Consider the following 22,551-nt stretch of genomic DNA (forward strand, 5'->3'; position numbering starts at 1 on the left):
TCATCATCATTCAGTGATTTATTACTTTTTTTGATCATCCTCACATTCTGTCAATATCAGTGGAGGTGTTGTCATGGGTGTGACAACATCATATAAAACATCTATATTTACCAGTAGCATAGATGCTTCCAATGAATCATCAATGTCATCCTCAATCGTCATTCTAGTCAGATCGAAAGGTAATAAAAAACAATTTTAATCCATAGTCGTGTTATTTCTTAGATTAAACATCCAATAGGCACGACTATTAGTTGTACCAAAGTTTTGCAACACTTGAGGTGGCACCCGAGTTTGCTTGTCTTCCACAAGCATACAATATTCCTGAGGTCAGATTAGGAATACATCGCACAATATCATATCTTCCCAGATTCTTCAATATCTTGAAGTTGACATGTCCCAAATTTTGTAAGCAACAATTCTAGTTTACTTACTTTCATATGTTTGCAGTCGTGTTCCTCTGCTAGTTGATAACAGTTGTCGGCATATCTCATAGGTTTCATAACACATGCATTAGCTTTATCAAATAGTGCACAAGTATTTTTGTCAAACTTAACATGCAAGTGATCATAATATAATTGACTAAATCTTATTAAGTTAGAGTTGAGTCCCTCGACATGAAGAACATTGTAAAGCTTAGGAAGTCCATCCACGTACAATATCCCATTACAAACAATCATTCTATTCGCACCCTCTCCATAATTCACTCAGCCACTTTTTTGTTCTACGTAGTCGGTGAGGTGTTCCTTTGAAACTTTCATGTCATGTAACCACTCACTATCAAAATAACAAAGACCTGTAAAGAGGTATAGATAACAGTGCAATAAAATTCAGCTTTAGGTACCGAAATTTTCTTTACTAAATTTCTCTTGTTGGAGGTGTTATCGTTGGTGTTGTATGACACTTTGTGCAACATCCGATTAGCCTTCCAGCTCATGTAGCATTCTCTCAGCTTGAAGAAGTAAGTTTGATGTGACCAGGTCTAAAACAACATTGACATACAAAGCGACATCTCCTTCGTTTCGAATTTTGTGCTGAATATTGCCTCTCTTTCTCTTGACCGTAGGGGCGGTGTTGGTGAGATAGATGAATCAATATCCTCTTTCACAAATACAACTGGTTGTGATATAGAGTTGGATGATTCTCCAATTTCAAACACATTGTTGCTGAATCCCATACCATCTTTGCTATCTTTTCCGATAATCTGTAACGTCCGAAAAATCAACCTACATAAACCGCATACATGCCATTATTTTAATTGCTTAATTATTTTATTTAATTTTTTTTAAATGCTTGCATGATATTTATTACATGATTAAATGATAATATGACATATTTTCATGAAATTAAGAATTTTACCCGAATATTCGATAATAGGTATGGGAAATGAGACCGGGGACGACCAAGACAAGAATATGTATTTATAATTAAATAATGGCACGGCTTCCTAATATGATTAAGAATGATTTAATTTTTTCTAAAAATGTTGGAGTTCGAATTATTTTACGAGTTGAGCTCAATTTCTCCCGGGAAGTCAGTTTTGGGCAAACAAGGAGTTTTAAAAGATCAAAAATATTATTTTATGCAAACTGATTTTATAAAATTTTATTATTTAATTAATTAAGTGTTATTGGACCCAATTTAATCAATTAAAGTATCCCAATTACCCTTAAGTTGCAAGTCCAAAAACAAAGCCCATTTAATTTGCAAATTAAATTATAAATATGCTACTTAGGTCCTTGAAACCTCATAATTCACCTACATCCAGCCGAAAAACACACAGCACACACCTACAAAATTCGAAAATAAAGTTGGGAAAGAAAAGTTTGTGTTCTTCGTCGACCGTTCGTCCTTCCTCGCCGACGATTGAAAATTCGAGCATTATAAACGCAAAGGCACGTTTTTCTAAACCCTTTCAAACATCATACAAATCATAATATGTGTATTTTAATTAATTGTCTGCACTATCACTGTTAATATCCCCATCTTCCAATTCTTCATAATTATGTTGTATTTCAACAAATTGATCAATATCCAAAACATGATTTGACACCCCTCTTCCTTCAACATCCAAACAATGCACAATATTTTCAATCCCAGAATTTTGTAATGTATCATTATTACAAGGAGAAGAATGATTACCAACAGTAATTGGTTCAACATCTGGAGTTAAATCAATTGATGTTTTCTCTTCAAGAGATATACCAAGAGGAACTTGTTCATGAATAGAAATAAACCATTGTAGATCATCATCTGATAAGATTTCAACTGGAGAAACTAGAACGTGTATCATACCCGGGACAACAAATTACGACACGATTTTATGAGTTAAACAATTAACATTCAGAAAATTTTGAACCTTATCGTACAACTATGTGTATGAAATTGTAGTTGTTACCAGCAAAGACTTTGTATCTTTTCCATTCCAAATCCAACTACAAGTCGCATTTTTTGTAAATTTTCAAAATAAGAAATAATGAGTCTTTTGACTGAATCCATACCTACACAATTTTGTGAAAATTTTATACAATAAAACATAAATCACATCTTTTTATTCCTCAAAAAAAAATTATATCTTTATATATATAAATATTATTTTATTAAAAGACATAAAAATAAACATTTTAATGTATAAAAAAATCACTTATATTCGTAATTATACTTCCTCAACTGCAATGAATCACAAATCATCCACTTATTTCAACTTCAAAATATTCATGATAAAAAAAATTAAACCTACAAATTATCAAAAAATCATGACAATAATCAAGTCAAATATAAAAAAATTTAAAAAATCAAAATTAGAGCAATCAATTCTAGGCAATATATTCTAATGATTTCACATAAACAAAATTGGTAACAGAATTGATTTGACATAGCCCATATATCTACGCACACAGTAATATCAATATAAAATCAATTTTTTTCGTAAAATTAAGTGGAAAAAAAAAAGGAAATTCATAATTGTTTAAAGAAATAGGATTGATGTGTTTCACGGCCGCCTCTGTACGCACGGAATTGATGAGATAATAAAATACAGAGTTTGAGATGAAGAAATTGATGGTGAATAGTGTTTAAAGGATATGTGATATCTTTGTAATTTGATATGATAAAAAGATTATATTTGGTAAATTAATTTAACTGAAGACTAAAATTTATTATAGTTGATACTCACGAGAAATTTAGTGTCCGATTCCAGCAAGTGTCACTAGTCCAGACGCAGATTTTGGAATTGTCCTGAGCCTGAAATCACGAAGAATACCGTTAGAAGGGGGCCAGAAGGGTGTCCTGACGTATCCCATCCGATGCTCAAGTCAGTGACTGAGGATATATGGGGGGAGCAACTAAGGGTGCTGCTGAAAACAATATAGTGAATGAATGAATTAACACTCAAACCTGGTATTTATAAGAGAATACATGGGCCCTTGTTGGGCCTGTCTTCCATTTGGGCTAGGGATGAGCCATAGATAATGGGCTCATCCATGGGATATCACCAGTCTCCCCCTCCCGAGTCGAACTGAATCGTAGGTTCGAAGTTTGATTAATTGTGTTGTCCTTGGTTCACCGGGTGTGAGTTGTGTATTTTCTCCCTGCCGCTCGTCAGTCTCCAAAAATTTGGAAACAAATCACTCGCAATCCTGTTCTGAAGAGAAAGATTTGGTCTGGGCTCACTTTACAAATAGAGGCCCTTCCTCACTTCATTCTCATTTCTCCTATACAGAATTTCCTCTTCAATTCATTCATCAGCTCTCCAGCGCCTGGCAACCGCCCTCCCCCCTTCGAACGCTCGCCCCACATCCCAGCCTCGTCCACCGCCCCTCCTCGCCTCGTCTACGCGCCCGTGCACCCTCGCGCAGGTCCCTGCCGAGCCTAGAGCTTCGCCTCTCGCCCCATCCCGCTACCACCTTATCCTCGCCTATCCCCCGCCATCTCCCCCTAGCCCTCTCAAGCTTTTACCAACCTCGCTGCCAACGCATCCCTCGTCGCAGGCCCTCGCCCCTCGCCCTGCACTCCTGCTTTCGTCGCACATGCTTGCCTCTCCCTCTCGCCTAAGCGTCCACGCTCGCCCAGCTCTCTTCGTCTGCTCGCCTCATCGAGCGCACGCTCGCCCAGCACGCCTGCCCCGCGCTCGTCCCAATCTCTTCGCTTGCTCGCCTCGCCGAGCTCATGCTCGCCCAGCGCGCTTACCGCACGCTCGCCCTTCAAGCTATGCGTGCGCTCGCCCTCCTACCATCGCCTCGTGAAAGCCTTCGCCCTAGCCCTTCGCCCCGTCACCTCACTCTCGCCCCTACACGCATCACCCTCGCCCAAGGCTCACTACCTACTCGCTCTCTTGGCCAAGCACGCCCTCGCCCAAGCACACCCTCGCCTCGCACCTCGCCCAAGCACCTCTACTAAAATAGTCCTTAGCAGGAAAAATAAAACTTCGACCTCCTCACCATCTAACTCTACTGCTAGGCGATGCCTAAGTAGGAAAATAAAACTCTCATCTCATCATCTCGTAACTTCTCTGCTAAGCCGGGCCTTAGCAGGAAAATAAAAATTCTTCACCCTCACAATCTAACTCCTCTGTTAGGCAACGCCATAGCAGAAAAATAACATTTTTCTTTTCCCAATCTCTGCTCCTCTGCTAGGCGATACTTTAGCAGAAAAATAAAATTTTTCTCCTCCCCAACTCTGCTCCTCTGCTAGGCGATGCCTTAGCAGGAAAATAAAATTTTTCTCCTCCTCAACTCTGCTCCTCTGCTAGGCGATGCTTTAGCAGGAAAATAGAATTTTTCTTCTTCCTCACTCTGCTCCTCTGCTAGGCGATGCCATAGCAGGAAAATAAAATTTTTCTCCTCCCCAACTCTGCTCCTCCGCTAGGCGGTGCCTTATTTTCTCCTCCCTAACTCTGCTCCTCTGCTAGGCGGTGCCTTAGCAAGAAAATAAAATTTTTCTCCTTCCCAACTCTGCTCTTCTGCTAGGCGGTGCGCCTTAGCAGGAAAAATAAAATTTAATTCTCCTCCTCCACTCTGCTCCTCTGCTAGGCGATGCCTTAGCAGGAAAATAAAATTCTTCTCCTCCACTCTGCTCCTCTGCTAGGCGACGCCTTAGCAGGAAAATTTAATTTTTCTCCGGCCAAACTCTGCTCCTCTGCTAGGCGATGCCGTAGCAGAAAAATTTAATTCTCCTCCACCACTCTGCTCCTCTGCCAGGGGATGCCTTAGCATGAAAATTTAATTCTCCTCCTCCACTCTGCTCTTCTGCTAGGGGATGCCTTAGCAGGAAAATAGATTTTTTATTCTCCTAAACTCTGCTCATCTGCTAGGCGATGCCTTAGCAGGAAAATTTAATTCATTTCATCCTCACAATACAACAACATCCACGAACTTAATATAAGAACTTGGCTTTATTAAATTTCAACTGATAACATAAGACAAATTCAGAAATGAAATACAGCAAAATTCAAGTCAAGATTAATATTCTCTAAGGTGGTAAGCGTTCCCGAGCCTCTTTAGAGCCTTGCCCGACGCATTCTCCAACTTTCATCTCTGCTCCTCTTGTACCTCCACAGGACAAAGTTACTCACTTCTTCCTTTCCTAATCATGTTAAGCTCCACACGCGCTCTTTTTCCCTCCTCCCTCACTATCCCTTCATAACACCGACGCACGACTTTTTGGTCCACGCACAAGACTCCAACTCCTTTTCCCACAGGAAACTTAAGCTTCTGATGATAAGTGGAAGCTACGGCTCTGAAATCCTTCAGGGCTGGCCGTCCTAGAATTCCATTATACGCTGAAAGGGTATCCACCACGGTGAAAGCTATCATTTTTGTTACCCGCCGAGGATCAGTCCCCAAGGATAGGGGAAGCACAATCTGACCTAAAGGCAGGATGACGTGTCCTGCAAACCCATACAGCGGGGTGGAGACCGGCTCAAACTCAAATCCTTCTACTTTCATTTGATCCAACGTGCTCTTGAACAAGACGTTTATGGAACTTCCATTATCAATAAATATACTTGCCACATCATAATTGGCAATGGTGGCCGTCACCACCAAGGCATCGTTATGTGGAGTCACAACACCTCGGAAGTCTTCCGGCCCAAAGCTGATGATGGGGTCTTGTGGCAAGTCTGCACCCCTAGATATCTCAAAGTTCTCTCACCTTCTCCCATGTGCTTTCTGAGCTCGCCCAGAGTCTCCATCAGTAGCACCGCTTGAGATCATATGAATCATTCCTCTCGTAGGGTGGTTATCCTCATTCGTTCCCCTCCTCGGTTCGACGGGCTCCTGAAGGACATCTTGACCTCGACCTTCCCCTCTCTGCTCCCCAACCCCCTGATTTATCCATGGAGGGCCTTGACCACGTCTAGGAGACGGGCGAGACCTCGGTCGACTCCCTGAATGCGGATCCTTCTCGTCTGTCCCGCGAAGGCAATCTAGCACTGCACTCAACCATTCGTGACTTCTCCCACCTCCCCGCGGGCTCCCTCACCTCCATCACCTCGTCACGACTCCTATCCAGGGGAACATGTGATGAGAATTTTCCTATACTTCTAGTTCTGTCCTCCTCTCTTTCCCCCGCACTCCTCTTCCTTCCTCCTTTCTCCGTTCCCTCAACTCTACTTCCTCCGGGCCGGTTCTCCATCCTTCTGTACCGTTGGGTATCTCCCAAGTTTACATATTTCATAGCTCGAGCCAACAGATCATCATAGCTCGACGGAGGCTTCTTGACCAGCGACTTGAAAAACTCTCCTCCCCTCAGTCCTTGTGTGAAGGCACTTATCATGATGTCAGGGGTAGCCGCTGGTATTTCCAGCGCTGCACTGTTGAAACGCTGGAAAATTCTCGCAAAGTTTCATTCTTTTGCTGTTTCATCACGAACATGCTCAAATAATTTTTCTGGTGCCTCTTGCTGCTAGCAAATCAGTGCAAGAAGGCAGCTGAGAAGTCCTCAAAAGAACATATAGAGTTGGGCTGCAAGGTGTTAAACCACTGCTGGGCCGACCTCATCAACGTGCCCAGAAACACCCTGCACTTGACTCCATCCGAATATTGGTGCAACAGAGCCGCATTGTCAAATCTCCCCAAGTGTTCTTCAGGGTCAGTATATCCGTCATATTCTCCCACGTTTGACTGTCGGAAATTTGGAGGAAGTCCTTCTTCCAAGATGGCCAATGAAAAAGGACTTTCTCTCTTGCGTACCGGCGCTCGGCTTCCTACCTGGTGCCTCAACATCCGTATCTCCTTCCACATCTCCCATATCTCACTAACTTCCCCACTTTGAAGGGAATGCGTCTCTTCAACCCGGCTCTGGTGGCCCTCCACATTCTCCTCTTGCTCCTGGCGAGCGGCCTGCTCTTCTGCAAAGATAGATTCTTGATTCCTTTTCATGGCTTCATCCATTGTCGGGTGATAAATTGGACCAACTTGTTCTAGGGTCAAGTTCCCCACGTTCTCATTAGGACGGGTTTTCTCGACCCTTGTCTTGTGAAGGGGCTGCTCGGCTCTTGCCTCTTCACGAGGTTGTTCCTGTCTCGTCTCAAGATGCGGTTGTTCCTGTCTTGTCTCAACATGATATTGTTCGGGTCCCCTCTGAGGACGCGATGATACTGAGGTAGCTCTTCTACTACCTCTCTTGCCTACCATCTCTACGTCTCAACTCAAAGTTCCCACAGAAGGCTCCAAGTGATGCTCACGGAAAATTTAGGGTCCGATCCCAGGGAGTGTCACTAGTACAGACGCAGGGTTTTGGAATTGTCCTGAGCCTGAAATCACGAAGAAGACTGTTAGAAGGGGGCCAAGAGGGTGTCCTGACGTAGCCCCTCCGACGCTCAAGTCAGTGACTGAGGATATATGGGGGGAGCAGCTAAGGGTGCTGCTGAAAACAATATAGTGAATGAATGAATTAACACTCAAACCTGGTATTTATAAGAGAATACATGGGCCCTTGATGGGCCTGTCTTCCATTTGGGCTAGAGATGGGCCATGGATAATGGGCCCATCTATGGGGTATCACCGAAGATCGTTAGGAGGGGGCCAGGAAGATGTCCTGGCGTAACCCTTCCGACGCTCAAGTCAGTGACTGAGGATATATGGGGGGAGCAGCTAAGGGTGCTGCTGAAAACAATATAGTGAATGAATGAATTAACACTCAAATCTGGTATTTATAAGAGAATATATAGGCCCTTGATGGGTCTGTCTTCCATTTGTGCTAGGGATGAGCCATGGATAATGGGCTCATCCATGGGGTATCACCAATAATAGTTGTTTGAAGTCTATTTAAGAAATTCTCTATTATTAATGATTCAATATATATTTTTTTATAACGATTTTCATGTAATGAATTTCAAATTATTGGCATCTAACAAATCATGTGAGAAAAAAACTTAAATTTATTCGAGGTGGTGAGACGTTAGTTTTCCACATTGGTTACCTCTCCACTCGTTGCATCACAAATGGTGAAGAGAATTGAATGTGGGAAAAGGGCTTCTTTCCTTTTCTTTTGTTTTTTTAAAACAAAAAGAGCTTCTTTCCTAAAGCCACTTTATCTGAAAATTTTATCAAAATTATATGATACAAAGTTATCAAATAATATAATAATTTATAACCTTAATCATTTGGAAAATTTGAGTCAATTTAATATTTTAATCTTAATACTGAACAGCGTCCGGTTGGCAGAATTAGGAAAGAAGGATCCATATTGAAAGGCTCCAAATCAACCTAAAAACATCCATCCCCACAATCTCTATAAAAACCCACAAAACAAAATAAAACAAAGTGTCCTCTCACTTCTCGCAACTTCAATCATCCTCAAAAAAGTAACAAACTTTACCAATTAATATCATGGCATTAAATCTTGAGAAAAGTGCTGTGGGATTTTTGTTTTTGATTTTTTCTGCTTCAGTGATTCATCTGTCAACTGGGGCTGTTCATTCCGTTGGAGGCTCGGCAGGCTGGACTACCATTGGGAATGTGGATTACAAGCAATGGGCAGCTACAAAAAACTTTCAAGTTGGTGACGTTATAGGCATGTCTTCTAATCTTTCTATCATTAAAATTTTGTTTCTTTTGTTATTCGTACGACTGATGGATGGTTTGTCGATTCTGTTGTTTCAAGGAAGACACACAAAAAAATCTAGTGTGTATTATTTCGAAAGGAAAAATTGTAATTTTGGCTCTATGTATTTTGTTTTTTGTGATTCTAGTCGCGTATACCGTCAAATCTCAGTCCCCGTCAAGTGTCTTTTAATTTTTAATAATTTTAGTCTTTTTTATTGACACTAGAGATATGAAACTTCGTAAAAAAAAAAAAACTAAAATTACAAACAAAACAAAGATTTTAAAAACCTCATTGATAATCTAGAAGGTTTTATACCTTTTTTAAGTTTTCAATGGGTGTTAGATCTAATTTGCCTCCATAACTTGGCACCATTCATGGAGGGGTCTCGGGAGAATTGAATTGAGTTTGAATCCTCTTTTTTGGTAAGATCTGGATAGAAAATATGTCATTGATGCTTTTTTGTACCCCGTGTTAGGCCGATGACTTTAGTAGAGAAAGTTTATTCTTATCCTTCCATTTCAACGTGAAAGTCTATGAACATTCCCTACATGCTCGTTCTCAAGATTTAAGGCTTTCCGTTTATGAATCTGGCATGGAATGGTTGAGCTTCCATTCCGAGATTGATGAGTTGAATAAGAATAAACACTAGATTTTGTATTCAACCCTTTTTGGAGAAATGAGCTTTTCGTATAAAATAGGCTATATTGGTCTTTTGTCGACGTTCATTTTGGCTTGTTGAAATACCGATTAATCAACATTTGGGACATCGATTGTCTACCTATCCATCTAAAGTTTACGACCTTAACCACGCGATTAAGAGAGTATTTGGCTAAAGCGAGTGTATTTTAGTAGTGTATGGAGACATTTTACGTTCTTAAAAATTCAACTACTTCGTAGCCTACCGACTGTTAGTACAAGTTGCCAAAGATTAAAAAATTGCACGCCATAAATGATGATGCCCAAACTTTCACTTTTAGATGTCCCTATTGTTCGTAGTGCCTCTTTATACATTGCTAGGGAAATTTTTTTTAATACACACTCATGAGAGAGTGAAGAAACTAGAACGTGTAAAATCTTGTCCCAATGAGAATAAATAAAGTTTTTGGGCAATAAATTCGGAGTTTTTTGAGAAAACAAGGTTATATCATGAATAGAAAATGTACATAGATGTTTCATCAGAAATACTTGGAATAACTCTACCACTTCTATCAGGAGTAGCCGTTTTAGTGTTAATGGAGTGAAAAGTAATGGGTTTTGTGCAACATTGAAAGGTCCTAATGCAGTGAGTTTGTTTGGATTATCACAACCTCTAGCAGATGGTTTCACGCAATTTTAAGTCGAATTTTTTTACGACTCGAGTGAAGAGCACGTTTGGAGTAAAAATGCAGAAGGCATATACATAGTACAGCATAGATTTAATAGAACCATGATTCTCTTTTACACCAATATTATCGTTTTTAAATCTAAACAAGGCTTGGATATTTCAGTTTTCATGTACAACCCACAGTTTCACAACGTGATGCGAGTGACACATGCTGGCTACAAGGCATGCAATGCGTCGTCCCCTATCTCGACTCATACAACTGGAAACGATACCATAACCATTGATTCTCATGGCCACCACTTCTTCCTATGTGGAGTACCAGGTCATTGTCAAGCAGGACAGAAAGTCGATATCAATGTACTACGTGCCACTTCAATCGTACCTGGACCCTCTGATATGGTTCCTGAAGTCAAAGTACCCGCACCTTCTCCCAGTGATGCAGCTGCTGCGCAGTCCACTCTATGCCTCAAAGCTTGGATTACCATTGCCATTATTTCTCATATTCTAAGTTAGAAACACACAAAAAGAATATATTCTATGAAAGAATGACCTCTGCTTTGATTAATGTTCCATTTCCCAAAGAAACATTCTGTCAATTTTTTTCATTATGGCTGTGGATAATGCCAGAGCAATTATTTCTTTTATCAATATATGTAAAACACCTCAGCTATTGAATACACCAGCTTTTGTTTCTACATGGTTATGACATTTGCATCTTACACGAATAAATAACTTTACAAGCACCTGGACATCGGTTTCATTATTCAAAATCGGCTACAAGGACCTATCTTACCTATTGTGCTATTGGTTCTGAATCATAATTTTTCAGGAGAAATTGTCTCTATTTTCCCTTTTAAGGATTATGGGGAAATAATTAAATACAGTATACAATATGCATATAACCAAGAAAATTTGAGGAAGGGAAATTAATCTCGAGTTTAAAAGAATGGAGGAAACTGAAGAAATGGGAAGCAACATCAATCCAACTTCAAACTAGACGACCAAGTAGTGGTTGCTCAGCATCCGATCTCCTCCTAAAAACTCGTTGCCATCTTGTTGATCCTGCCAAAAGGAACAATGTAAATACTTCGGACGAAATAACAATATGAACACAACATATTGGAATACAAAAAATAATCAAGAGACAAAGTTGGGAGTGTAATTTCTGAAGCAAATAAACGATTTTCAAGATTTTGTTAAAATATATCCATCACTTAAGAAGTACCCTAATGAAGGTCCGAACTTTTTCCCCAAAACATGGATCTGAGCTGAAATCTTGATTTAATTGGAGCACTACTTTCAAAATGTAAAACCTACAGTATCGAAAGAAATTTACACTTGACAATCACATAGCAAGGATTAAAATTAAAAAAACGGAAGCTAACAAACTTGCATCACAGTAACACGACTGTCCTCAATGAGAAAGAAATACAAAGTTTCACCATACGACACTAGTTAGCAACAAAAGAGTATGCCATTTGACACAAGTTAACATGGATAAGAAGCATCAATACCTTACACTAGGGGATTGAAGCTCTACGCCAGCCGAGCCTTCGGTATCCTGCAAAGTAAAGAACACATATTTCCAATTACCATGGGACAAAATCACACTAATTAACAGAGGATGGTGAAAATTAAGTACCTCAATTAACAGATCCTTCCAGGTGATCATTCCAACAACATGAGATGTGCGTGGAACAACAAGTAAATGCCTTAATCCCAGTTGACGAAATAGATGATATACCTGAATTATCAGCAACATGTCCAATAGCATATATTATTATTTGAACCCTACTTTATATGCAATGGAGTAAATGAAAAATAATGGTAAAAAAACAGGGTCCATCTATTTTGGTCAATGACATATCTTCAGGAACAACATAAGGGGAGGGATTCAAAAATGGAGAAAGATCAATGAACATCTCTAAATCATCTGGAGGCAGGTAAATGTCATCAATAGTTATTCCCTTACTGGAGACGGGCTTCACAAATTCGGAAAGATTGTGCCTGGATGGGCAACCATCTATTAGCCCTTTCTGAGACCTTAAATGAACAGCGCTGATGAAAATATTTAGTTCTAGTTCACCTGATTGGCAGAGGCCACTTTCAGAAGGTAATGGACTATGTTGAAAATCCTGCTTCGACTGCAGAAGTACCAGTATGTGACTGCAAGACATAATGTCTCTCAGTTAAAAAATTTCAATTTCCCTTACAAATCACAAAATACTAAAATCAAGCCACTCAATGTTTCCTGAAGCTAACAAGAAGTTATAACTGAGTTCATTGTCCAACCTCCGCAGTATGAGTACAATAACAGGGGAAATGAGGAAAACGGGAGTCACGGAAGTGTTTATTTAAAAAAAGGGAGTGAATGTAAATTTACTTTTTTATTCTTTATTTTAAATTTGTTTAAAAATTAATTTTTCATTTAGTGTATTTAAATTTTTATTTTAATTTTATATATAATAAAATTTTTAATGTAATTAAATAAAAAAAGCTTACATCAATCCTCTTTCCCGACTCAACTCAACCCTGGTTTCATTTCCTCTTCACAAAAAATCTTCTCCTGCGTACATTGCTAACAATTAATCATGAGTCTAGAAGGAATTCCTCTGCAACAAATCCCACGAAAAAACCATGTATTGGTAAGAAATTTAATTTGAGATAAGAAATTTATTTTGAGATAGGAAATTTACTCGATCTCGCGAGGACCCAGTGTGGGTGGAGGGTGGTGAAACCACTTCGCGCTTCACGACCGACAGGGTCGCGGCTTCGCGACCCCTGTGTCGTGATCGATCGCGAAGGGGTCAGGCTTCAGGGGGAAGCTTCGCGACCCACGCAGGTGGGTCTCGATGATCGGTCGCGAAGGGGTCGCGAAGCTTCGCGAGACCCACGCTTCGCGACCTACACGCTTCGCGACCCAGGGGTCGTGATGGGTCGCGAAGTCCCAGGGGTCGCGCTTACCCAAGCTTCGCGACCCAGGGGTCGTGATGGGTCGCGAAGCTTCGCGACCCACACGTCTTGTGGGTCGCGAAGACGGGTAGCTTCGCGACCCATGAACACAACTGTCTAATTTTAAATTTTTACTAAATAACCTTTTGTGTTTGTTTTTTTTTTTTTTTTTTGCAGATTTACTTTCCAGCTAAACTTGGAAGGAATCAATTTTTTGAATGCAAAATAACTTTAGGATCAAGATACACTGAAATATGTAAGAAAATTGTAGCATTTTTAAATGAGAAAGAGATGGAGTATTTGGTGCAGTATACTCAATTTGGTAATTTAATTTTATGTGCTAAGGATTATAACAATTCCAATCAATTGTTATAGTTTTTGATTAGTAGGCAAAGTTATGACAGTGGAAGTGATGAATTTTGGATGATATATCGTAAACGACCTTTACGATTTTCATTATTAGAGTATTGTTTGTTAACTGGCTTAAATTGTTCAAATGTTTATCCTATGATACCCGAAGAAGATGAATTTAGGGAGAGACATTTTGGTGTGAGTTACTCTATACGTTTGGGGGATTTGATAGATAGAATTGATGAATATGATAATGATTTTGGAGAAGAAATAGACATTGAAAAAGTGAAATTGGCCTGTCTTTTGTTTGTGGTAGGTGTATTAGGGAGACAAAGAAAAAATAAAAATGATACCGTGGATTTAGAATGGATTAGATTAGTAAATAATTTTGATAGTTTTATAAACTATCCCTGGGGTAGAATAGCTTTTGAAGAAGTAGTTTATGGACTTAGAAAAGATCTTGAAACTAAGTTCAGAAGCTACGAAAATTTGGTAGCACGCCGTAGGAATGATCCAGATTTCAGCGGGTTCGGCAGCTTCCATATAAGTGGATTTATTCATCCTTTACAGGTAACTAAATATTGTTTATTAAATGAAATATCCTTGTTATTTTATATCATACTAATAATGTGTTTATTTTTCGGGGCTAGATTTTGGCCTATGAATATTTTCCAGCAATTGCTCAAGTGTTCGCCAGACATCGAAAAGGTCCCAATGTACCGATACCTCGGATGTGTCATTGGTTGACTAGAAAATGGAGTAAAAATCATTCACCTTCCATGGATGATATGAACAAAGCATTTAAAAATGTATATAACAAGGTAAATACAAAAAATTCATTTTATTTATTTTTCTTATTATCTAATATATTTTTTGTTAACCGTTAACTAATTTCATGTTTATTGTTAATGATTAATATAGGATATTTTGGGGATGCTCATTCCCACCTCAGAGGAGCTGGGGTCTGTACATTATATGACTGGAAATTTTGTTGATTCTAATAATGTGATAATCAATCGCATTACGGAGTTAATTTGCCAAGGTATCAAAGTAGTTTGTACTTAAGATCCATTGGGTGATCTAGAGGATGTAGTGGGTGTCCAGACTGAGACTGAGGCTCGACCGTTTCTCCAGCCATTCACATATACATACTCCAGATCATCTCGAGATAAAGTCGGAAAATCTTCTCGGCCATCTCGTAGTCCTTCACACATGAATCCACCGTCTCCTCCATTGTCTCCTCCATTGACTCACATGAGAGATCATACATCTTTTGCAGACATGTATGAACTTCGTTTCATAAGTTTGGAGGATAAAGTTGAGACGATACTAAAGGACCAAGCCGATATCAAAAATCAATTGAAAAATGTGCATGACGATATATCGAGTTTGAAGGATATAATTGGGAGATTACCTTTGATGAATGTCAATGTTGGTAAGTTTTATCAATATTTATATGATTTTTAATTTTGAGTATGAAAAATGACAAATTGTATGTATTATTCTCTCAGATCAAGGCGAGACATCAAGGCATAGATTTGAAGATATTCCATTTATGAGAGTAGATGAGGTGGATCCAAATATTCGACTTGTGAGCGATCCGTCTTTGACTCGAGCTTTTGAAAACACTTCGGGCGATAAGTTAAGATTGTTCACAGTTGAGGAAGAGCCTATAACAGACGAGGAACTGCGTCATCTTGTTATGAATGATACGATGTCTTTGACTTTTGAGAAAAGAGCTAGAATGTTCGCTAATAGATCGTGGCCACGAGTAAGTACTGAGATTCATTCTTGTATGGAAAATACGAGGATATGTGGGATGTGTTCATCCTATGATAGCTCGTGGTTTCGTGTATTGGGGGCACCTGCTTCTTGGCTGACTGAGACCGTAAGTTTGTTCTTTTTTTGTTTTTTGTTTTTTACGTTGAGTTAGTAATTAACATATTTCACTTTATCACTTTCAGCATATTCAAGAATGTTGTCGAGGGTTGCTCCAACTACAAAGGACATACTCACATTTAATGTCACAAGAGGTGTCATTGATGGATGTCGATTTTCATCAGCTGGTTTCGAGTGTTTTCAATGAGGGCGGAGAGAATAATATAGAATGTTTGATGCCCTATGTGAGAGCAGAAATTAGTGAGTGGCCGGCTATTCCATGGAACAAAGCCAAAATAATTTTGATACCCTTTCATCTTCCTGGACATTGGGTTTTGTTAAAAGTTTTGCATAACCGTAAGAATATCACAATCATGGATTCAGACCGTAGCGTAGATAGGTCGGGCAAGACATTGCTTAAACTTATTAACCCTTTGTCTCTTATGCTTCCACATATGTTGGGTGTTGATGCTTCAGAAAGATGGAGCATAGTTAGGCAAGAAAATTTTCCTACTCAAAAGACCAGGTTAAATTTTTTTATTTTAAAAATTATTATTTCATTATTGTTTAATGTATATCAATGTATTTAATGTTTGTTTTTTCATTGCAGCGGTGAATGTGGAGTATATTGTTTAGCGGCAGCAGCTTATACGATGTTTAGAGAAAATGCCTATCAACTTAACGATGAGAAGATTGAGGAATTTAGGCATTATTGTTGTTGTTGTATTTGGGATAAATTCTGGTCATTGGATTAAAACATTTATGTGATACATTATATTGATTTTTAGTTACATTATATTCATTTTAGTTAATGTATGTGATCCATATACTCAATCTATTTCAAACAATGAAAATTGATTCTATTCATTGGGTCGTGTAGGTATCTATTTTAAACAATGAAACATGAAACCAATTTTCATTGTTTAAAATGTATATGCAAAATGAAATCACTAAGGAAATGAAAAAATACTAACGCATGATATAATGTGTATGCAAAATGAAATCATCAAACAATACTAAGGAAGTAAAAAAATACCAGATAAATCCGAAGAGAAACGAAAAAACGTGAAGGGACACGTGCAGCGCCCGCGCTGCCGAGCGCTCTCTGCGGTGCTCGGCGGCGCCTGCCGAGAGATCTCGGCGGTGCTCGGCGGCGCCTGCCGAGAGATCTCGGCAGCGCCTTCCGATCACTCTCGGCGGCTCTCGGCAGCGCCTGCCGAGAGCTCTCGGCAGGCACGCGCACCTGCACGGACGGTGTGCGCGTAGGTGAGCGGATACAGTTCACGACCCACGAGACCATATTATGGGTCGTGATTACACTCGACCCACGAGACCGAAATTTGGTGGGTCGAGTTGGTCGAGTTTAGGTCGAGAAACATATAAATGAACAATAAACGTTAATTTCATATACTTTAAATAATTTTAGTAAATTAAAATGTTAGTTAATGTTTATATACAATAAATATTAATTTCATATATTTATATATACATTCATTAAAGTTAATTTCATATCCTTAGATGTAAATTTCATATCCTTAGATATAATTCATTAAAGTGAATATGTAATGAATTTTTTAGTTATGTTATGTTATTATAAAAAAATTGTTAAGAATTTTAGTGGAATTATAAAATTTGTTAAGAATTTTATTCTAGTATAAATTCAACCCACATATTGTTAGAATAAGAGATACATTGTTATACTTACTGTTAATTTTTTAACTAACATACTTAAATTATAATATATAACTCATATTAAAATTTTTACACAAATAATTTTTTATATATATTTACATTATAATCATATAAAAGTGAATTATATATTATAAAATGATCAAAAATCAAAATCTCTTACCTACTCGACCCATGGAGACCCAAACTCGACCCAAACCCTAAACCTAGACAAAACCCTAAACCAAACCCCTAACATTATTACTCGACCCACGCGACCCAAAATTTAAACAATTTACAAGCCTACGCGACCCAAACTTAAAAATCTGCCGATTACTCGACCTATTGACCACCCTCGAACAAAATTAGAAATTCGCCACAAACACATTACAATTAATAAAATCAAATCGATTGTCTTTAAATTCAAACAAATTACAAATCATTCAATCCTATCTTCTACCAAATTCTCCTATGGATGGAAATCTGTTTTGTTTCTTCCTTCCACGTCTTCTCTTGATCACAGGTGGCAATACTAACATATCATCAAGAGGCCACTTGTTCTGATTCAGAACAGGATAAATTGGCTCAGAATAGGCTAAAGACCATATCATAACAGAATAATACTCTGAGCAGAAGGAATATAAATTAACATCACGAAAATAACTCGCTGCAATTGCATGTGAACATGGAATCTTGTCAATATCAAATTCTCTACAGGTACATCTCTTTGATTCCAAATCCACAATGTTACTATTAGTTGCACTTCGAACATCAAACTCAAGACGGCCCAGCTCATAAACTTGATATGCCCGAGCAATATTAAACCTTTCACGTATAATCGACTCAACAGTTGAAGTGAAATTTGTTGTTGATGCGATGGATGCATTTCGATACCTTGAAAACCAAGATATAGTCAAAGTCTGCAAAGAATTTAGTAGTGCAATGATTGGAAGTTGTCTTTCTTCACGCAATCTTGCATTTATTGATTCAACACCATTACTTGTCATAATATTATACCGAGATCTTGGGCTATATGCTCGAGTCCATCGATCCAATGATCACTTTCACTCAAAAACTTTGCAGCATCGGGATATATTTTCTTAAACTTCTCGTACTCCAAGTCAAAGTCGATTTGCTTGTAAATTTTTGCTAACCGCATAAACATTTCGGTACAACCCTTCTTTTTGCAACGAATTTTCATATTTTGTGACAAGTGCCATATACAATGACCATGATGTGCATTTTTGTAAACGTTGGCAACTGCGACAATGATGCCCGGATGTCTGTCTGAGATAATCACCAACTCTTCCTCATCAACCACTACTTCCAAGAGCTTCGTCAAAAACCAACTCCACGAAGCAATGGATTCTACATCAACAACAGCCCAAGCCAAAGGATATTGATGAAAATCTCCATCTTGTGCTGAGGCCACAAGTAAAGTACCGTCGTACTTTCCTTTCAACCATGTACCATCAATAGATACGACTTTTCTCATGCATCTATATCCTCTTGCACATGCACCATATGCTAAAAACAAATACTTGAATCTATTATGCTCATCTACTACTGAATCTATTATACTACCAGGATTCATTTTCTCGACCATTTTCAAATACGAAGGTAGAAGATCAAAACTTCTTTCAGGATCACCTGTGAATATATCATGAGCAAGTTGTTTGCCTTTCAAGGCTTTGTAATAGGTAATGTCAACCCCCTTATTCCGCATCATTGTCATAATAGATTTTGGTTGAGGTGTTTTCTGTTGTCCTCGAAAGTTCTCTACCAACATATCACAAACGATAGATGAGGTGGCTTGTCGATGCTTTTTACGCATTCCAGTCATGTCACAATTGTGTGTGTTGCAATATGTACGAATCACAAAATATGTTGAGTTATCGTGTTTTGAAGTCCAAATTCTCCAGCTGCAACCTTTATTCACACAACGAACTGAATAGATATTTCGAGAAGATTTGACACTTTCAAACTCAAAAGACGAGTTCAAAGCAATTTTGGATAGCACTTTCTTCACTTCGGTCTTGCTTGAAAATCTTTGACCAATAAATAAGCTTGAACCATCGGTAAATGAATATGTATCAGCTTGAACATTAGTCTCAGTATCATGAGCTACACCAATGTGGTGGATGTTAACATCGTTATCATCGACGTGTATATCATCTATATCCTCCACATCATTTTCTGTACTCCTCACATCATTCTCTTGCATATTTTCAGTTGATGTATTTATATCTTCTAATACATCATTATTGGTACTATGGTCATTTGAGACAAAAATTCTATCAAAATAGTGATCGTACATATTTGTTTCATCATCAACATACTCATCATCCAAATGAGTCAAATTTAAATCCGGTGACATGATATTTTCACTTTCAACAATATCAAGAGAAACAACACTTAGTTCAAATTCTACGTGAAGTACTGGTCTTTCTTTTGCACATCCAAAATATAAGTATGCTTTCAAATCATTATCGTCCTCGATATAAATTGGACGAATATTGCAATGCTTCACGTCAGGAAGATAACTTAATTTCAATTTTTCTGTACCACCTAGATTCATAATTCTGTATATCTCACTTTCTATATATTCCATTGAACAAATATCAGAATCCAAAGGAATAGCTGCCCACTTACCACTCGACCATGAATGCCATTTAAATATATTATATTCATTAATTTCCCATTCGCCGTTGTACTCAAAGAGAATAACTGTTGGCATAACCTACAAAAACATAAATAAGAATATTAAATTATAGACAATATTATTTATTTAAAAAAATATGTTAAAGAATTACAACATCCAACATATTTACAACCTCGACCAACACATCACTAAACACATCACTCGACCCACACATATGAACGTGTGAAGAGCTCGAACGAGTGTGACGTGCAGCCAGAGGTTTCAAGAAACGTAGGTCGCGGAGAGGTTTCAAGAAACATGCACACACCGCGACCCACGTGTGGGTCGAGGTAGGTCGAGGTCACCTCGACCCACCGCGACCCACTGGGGTCGAGGGTAGAGGTACCTCGACCTATGGGTCGAGTCAGTCCTCGACCCACGTGTGGTTCGAGGTGGGTGCACCTCGACCAATCTGTGCATACCTCCACCCACACACCTCCACCCACACGTGAACCCCGATCCATCACTATCACATACTATCATAGTAACATTCCATTCACCTACTCGAACCACACAATCAACACGTTGCTACACTGTAAATACTCATCGAACTCTACTAACAAAAATTCTAACAAAATACAACAAGAACTAAACTGAACAACATTTGAGTAAGGAAAACAGTCGAGTAAAGAAAACAGTCGAGTATATGCTTACTTCTATAGGAATCTTCAAATTTTCAAATGATTTTTGATTAGTTTATCGTGAAGAACACAAAAATAACATGAATAAATGAAACCTCAGACAAGGAAGGTTCCGATATATCAATTAAAAAAATATTTTTTAAAAAAGTAAAATCTAACTAACTAATTAATCATTTATTAATGAACTCACCTAACTAACAGCAGTCAACTCCCTTTTCTCGATTTAAAAAAGTCAAAATCCCTTTTATTTAATTAAATTTAAAATGGGTCATATATTTTTTATCGTCCCACAATAACGAGTGTTTCTCCGCTGATTGCAAGATCAATGACCTAGATGACGGGGATGAAGAAAATATTAATCAGAACCCCAACACCTTAAAAATACGAAAAATAACAACATAAAACTTCTGCTCACAGGAAAGCCATTGTGATTGTTGCTGCTTAAAATAGAGAGCACATCCTCCACCTTTACAACACGAGGGAGGTAGACAACCTACAAAAGGTATGCAGAACATTCAGTGAGCTGAAAACTTCAAAGGAAATGAGGTAAAAATATGACATAAAAAAGGAGCATAACTATGAAAAACAAAAAAATATATAATAAACTATTTAGTCATATGAGAATGTGTAACAAAATCTGTTAGAGTAGATGCCCTGCAAGCCAACAGTTGACTAGGGAATTTATTGACCCAAGTGAAATAAACAATCTTTATTTTAATATAATTTAACTTTTAATGGTTTCGTTATACTTTATCTGTATACCCATGCAATCAGCATAGATAAAGTCCTGGATTATGCTTTAATACAAATGAATCGTAATTCGATGTTGAAACTCATTTGTAAACACTGCATATTCTAAATTCGTTCCTAGTCGATTCAGCCGCTTAAAACATGGATAAATGTCGCTTGACCTCGAGACTAGCATCTATGATGTTGTGTACTGCGTTTCTTGGTAAGGGCATGGAGATGTCCAAACATGCAGATGGGTAGTCATATGATGATTATACCGAACAACCCTCCCTCGGACTTTTTCAAGTGGTTATCATTCATCGAGAGGATAAGTCTGTGGTTATGATTGTACACCATTACTTCTTAAGACCCGGGACAACATTGAGGCTCTATATGCTAGGGCTCTGCTTTGACTCGTTTATCGGCTCCAGGAGAGTCATCAGGTGGCGAGGTTGGGTACAGTTGCGACACATATAGGAGCCAGTGCATTGTAGTCGGGGATTCACCGCTCGCCCGCGGGTGTGGATATCCTATGTGATCTGATGTAATAATAGTGCATGGAATCTCTGGCCAGAGTACGAGATGTACGTCGGAGAATGAGTTCTCCATTAGTACACGCTATGCCACTACTATAGTTATCACATAGTTATCGAATTAATATGCAACCCTCAATGAACCAATGGTTGCAGATTCGATCGGGATATATGAGATGAAGGGGCCGTACTATACGTTAATCATAATCGACTGGTTCTTGCAGGCACTATCAGTGATACCTAGGGGATCATGGGGCGATGCTACTAGACGCTCTTACCATTATCCGATGGGTACAATCAGAAATGAGTTCTGGCATTCTTGATCAAGGTGTTGATGAAAAGAATGGGGCTAACTAGGGTAAGCCCGAATAAAGGATTATGTCCTGAATCACAAAGAGTTGTGAACCCACGGCTAACTGTATCCCTGAACCATTGAGGGTCACACAAGCACTAGATCGTTTCTTCCCGTTGAGAAAATAAATTCAAGAAGTTGAATTTATGTTATATAGTAAATTCAAGGAGTTGAATTTATGATAATTAAATTTTGAGATAATAAATTCAAGGAGTTGAATTTATAAAATTTGAGAATTTAATTTATTAAACTCAAATGTTGGGTTTATTAAATATTAAATTTTGGAGGTGATAAAATTCAAGAAGTTGAATATATAATTTAAATAATAAATTCAAATGTTGAATTTATAATGGAATTAATTCATTAAACTCAAAAAT

At 38.4% G+C, this 22,551-nt stretch overlaps 3 protein-coding genes across 5 annotated transcripts; 2 read left to right on the forward strand and 1 right to left on the reverse strand.

Annotated features, from left to right (window-relative positions):
* The first annotated feature begins 8,691 nt into the window (after positions 1–8,691).
* Positions 8,692–11,051, forward strand: LOC142551088 (mavicyanin-like). Its single transcript, XM_075660137.1, has 2 exons — positions 8,692–9,012; positions 10,533–11,051. The coding sequence occupies exons 1-2, from the start codon at positions 8,829–8,831 to the stop codon at positions 10,880–10,882; spliced, it is 534 nt and encodes a 177-aa protein (XP_075516252.1). The 5' UTR covers positions 8,692–8,828; the 3' UTR covers positions 10,883–11,051.
* Positions 11,052–11,439: 388 nt separating this feature from the next.
* Positions 11,440–21,055, reverse strand: LOC142551089 (chloride channel protein CLC-d-like). 2 transcript variants are annotated; one of them, XM_075660138.1, is made up of 7 exons: positions 20,976–21,055; positions 20,852–20,890; positions 12,456–12,551; positions 12,221–12,376; positions 12,012–12,114; positions 11,884–11,930; positions 11,440–11,682 (listed from the first exon to the last, which is right to left on the reverse strand). In XM_075660138.1, exons 4-7 carry the CDS (start codon positions 12,289–12,291, stop codon positions 11,580–11,582), a joined length of 324 nt encoding a protein of 107 aa, XP_075516253.1. In that variant the 5' UTR covers positions 12,292–12,376; positions 12,456–12,551; positions 20,852–20,890; positions 20,976–21,055; the 3' UTR covers positions 11,440–11,579. The 2 variants fall into 2 exon arrangements, 1 of the variants encoding a protein (XP_075516253.1); XR_012821477.1 differs by lacking the exons at positions 11,440–11,682; positions 11,884–11,930; positions 12,012–12,114; positions 20,852–20,890; positions 20,976–21,055 and adding an exon at positions 12,645–12,684 and having other exon boundaries at positions 12,222–12,376; positions 12,456–12,535.
* Positions 12,941–16,339, forward strand: LOC142550487 (uncharacterized). Of its 2 annotated transcripts, none has more exons than XM_075659569.1 (7): positions 12,941–13,014; positions 13,499–14,242; positions 14,323–14,493; positions 14,594–15,107; positions 15,184–15,560; positions 15,637–16,076; positions 16,161–16,339. In XM_075659569.1, exons 4-7 carry the CDS (start codon positions 14,885–14,887, stop codon positions 16,303–16,305), a joined length of 1,185 nt encoding a protein of 394 aa, XP_075515684.1. In that variant the 5' UTR covers positions 12,941–13,014; positions 13,499–14,242; positions 14,323–14,493; positions 14,594–14,884; the 3' UTR covers positions 16,306–16,339. The 2 variants fall into 2 exon arrangements, with proteins under 2 accessions (XP_075515684.1, XP_075515685.1); XM_075659570.1 differs by having other exon boundaries at positions 15,190–15,560.
* Positions 21,056–22,551: the final 1,496 nt, after the last annotated feature.

Source organism: Primulina tabacum, chromosome 7 (assembly GCF_025594145.1).
Source record: "Primulina tabacum isolate GXHZ01 chromosome 7, ASM2559414v2, whole genome shotgun sequence".
Lineage (NCBI taxonomy): Eukaryota > Viridiplantae > Streptophyta > Magnoliopsida > Lamiales > Gesneriaceae > Primulina > Primulina tabacum.

Excerpts from the sequence above, each read along its gene's own strand:
- LOC142551088 (XM_075660137.1), top strand. The coding sequence starts at position 8,829 with ATGGCATTAAATCTTGAGAAAAGTGCTGTGGGATTTTTGTTTTTGATT. Across the intron at positions 9,013-10,532 it reads TCAAGTTGGTGACGTTATAG|TTTTCATGTACAACCCACAG; the intron begins GCATGTCTTCTA and ends TGGATATTTCAG.
- LOC142551089 (XM_075660138.1), bottom strand. The coding sequence starts at position 12,291 with ATGTTCATTGATCTTTCTCCATTTTTGAATCCCTCCCCTTATGTTGTT. Across the intron at positions 11,931-12,011 it reads GGAAGGATCTGTTAATTGAG|GATACCGAAGGCTCGGCTGG; the intron begins GTACTTAATTTT and ends TTTACTTTGCAG. Across the intron at positions 11,683-11,883 it reads CTTCAATCCCCTAGTGTAAG|GTTTTACATTTTGAAAGTAG; the intron begins GTATTGATGCTT and ends TCGATACTGTAG.
- LOC142550487 (XM_075659569.1), top strand. The coding sequence starts at position 14,885 with ATGAATCCACCGTCTCCTCCATTGTCTCCTCCATTGACTCACATGAGA. Across the intron at positions 15,108-15,183 it reads TTTGATGAATGTCAATGTTG|ATCAAGGCGAGACATCAAGG; the intron begins GTAAGTTTTATC and ends TTATTCTCTCAG. Across the intron at positions 16,077-16,160 it reads TTTCCTACTCAAAAGACCAG|CGGTGAATGTGGAGTATATT; the intron begins GTTAAATTTTTT and ends TTTTCATTGCAG.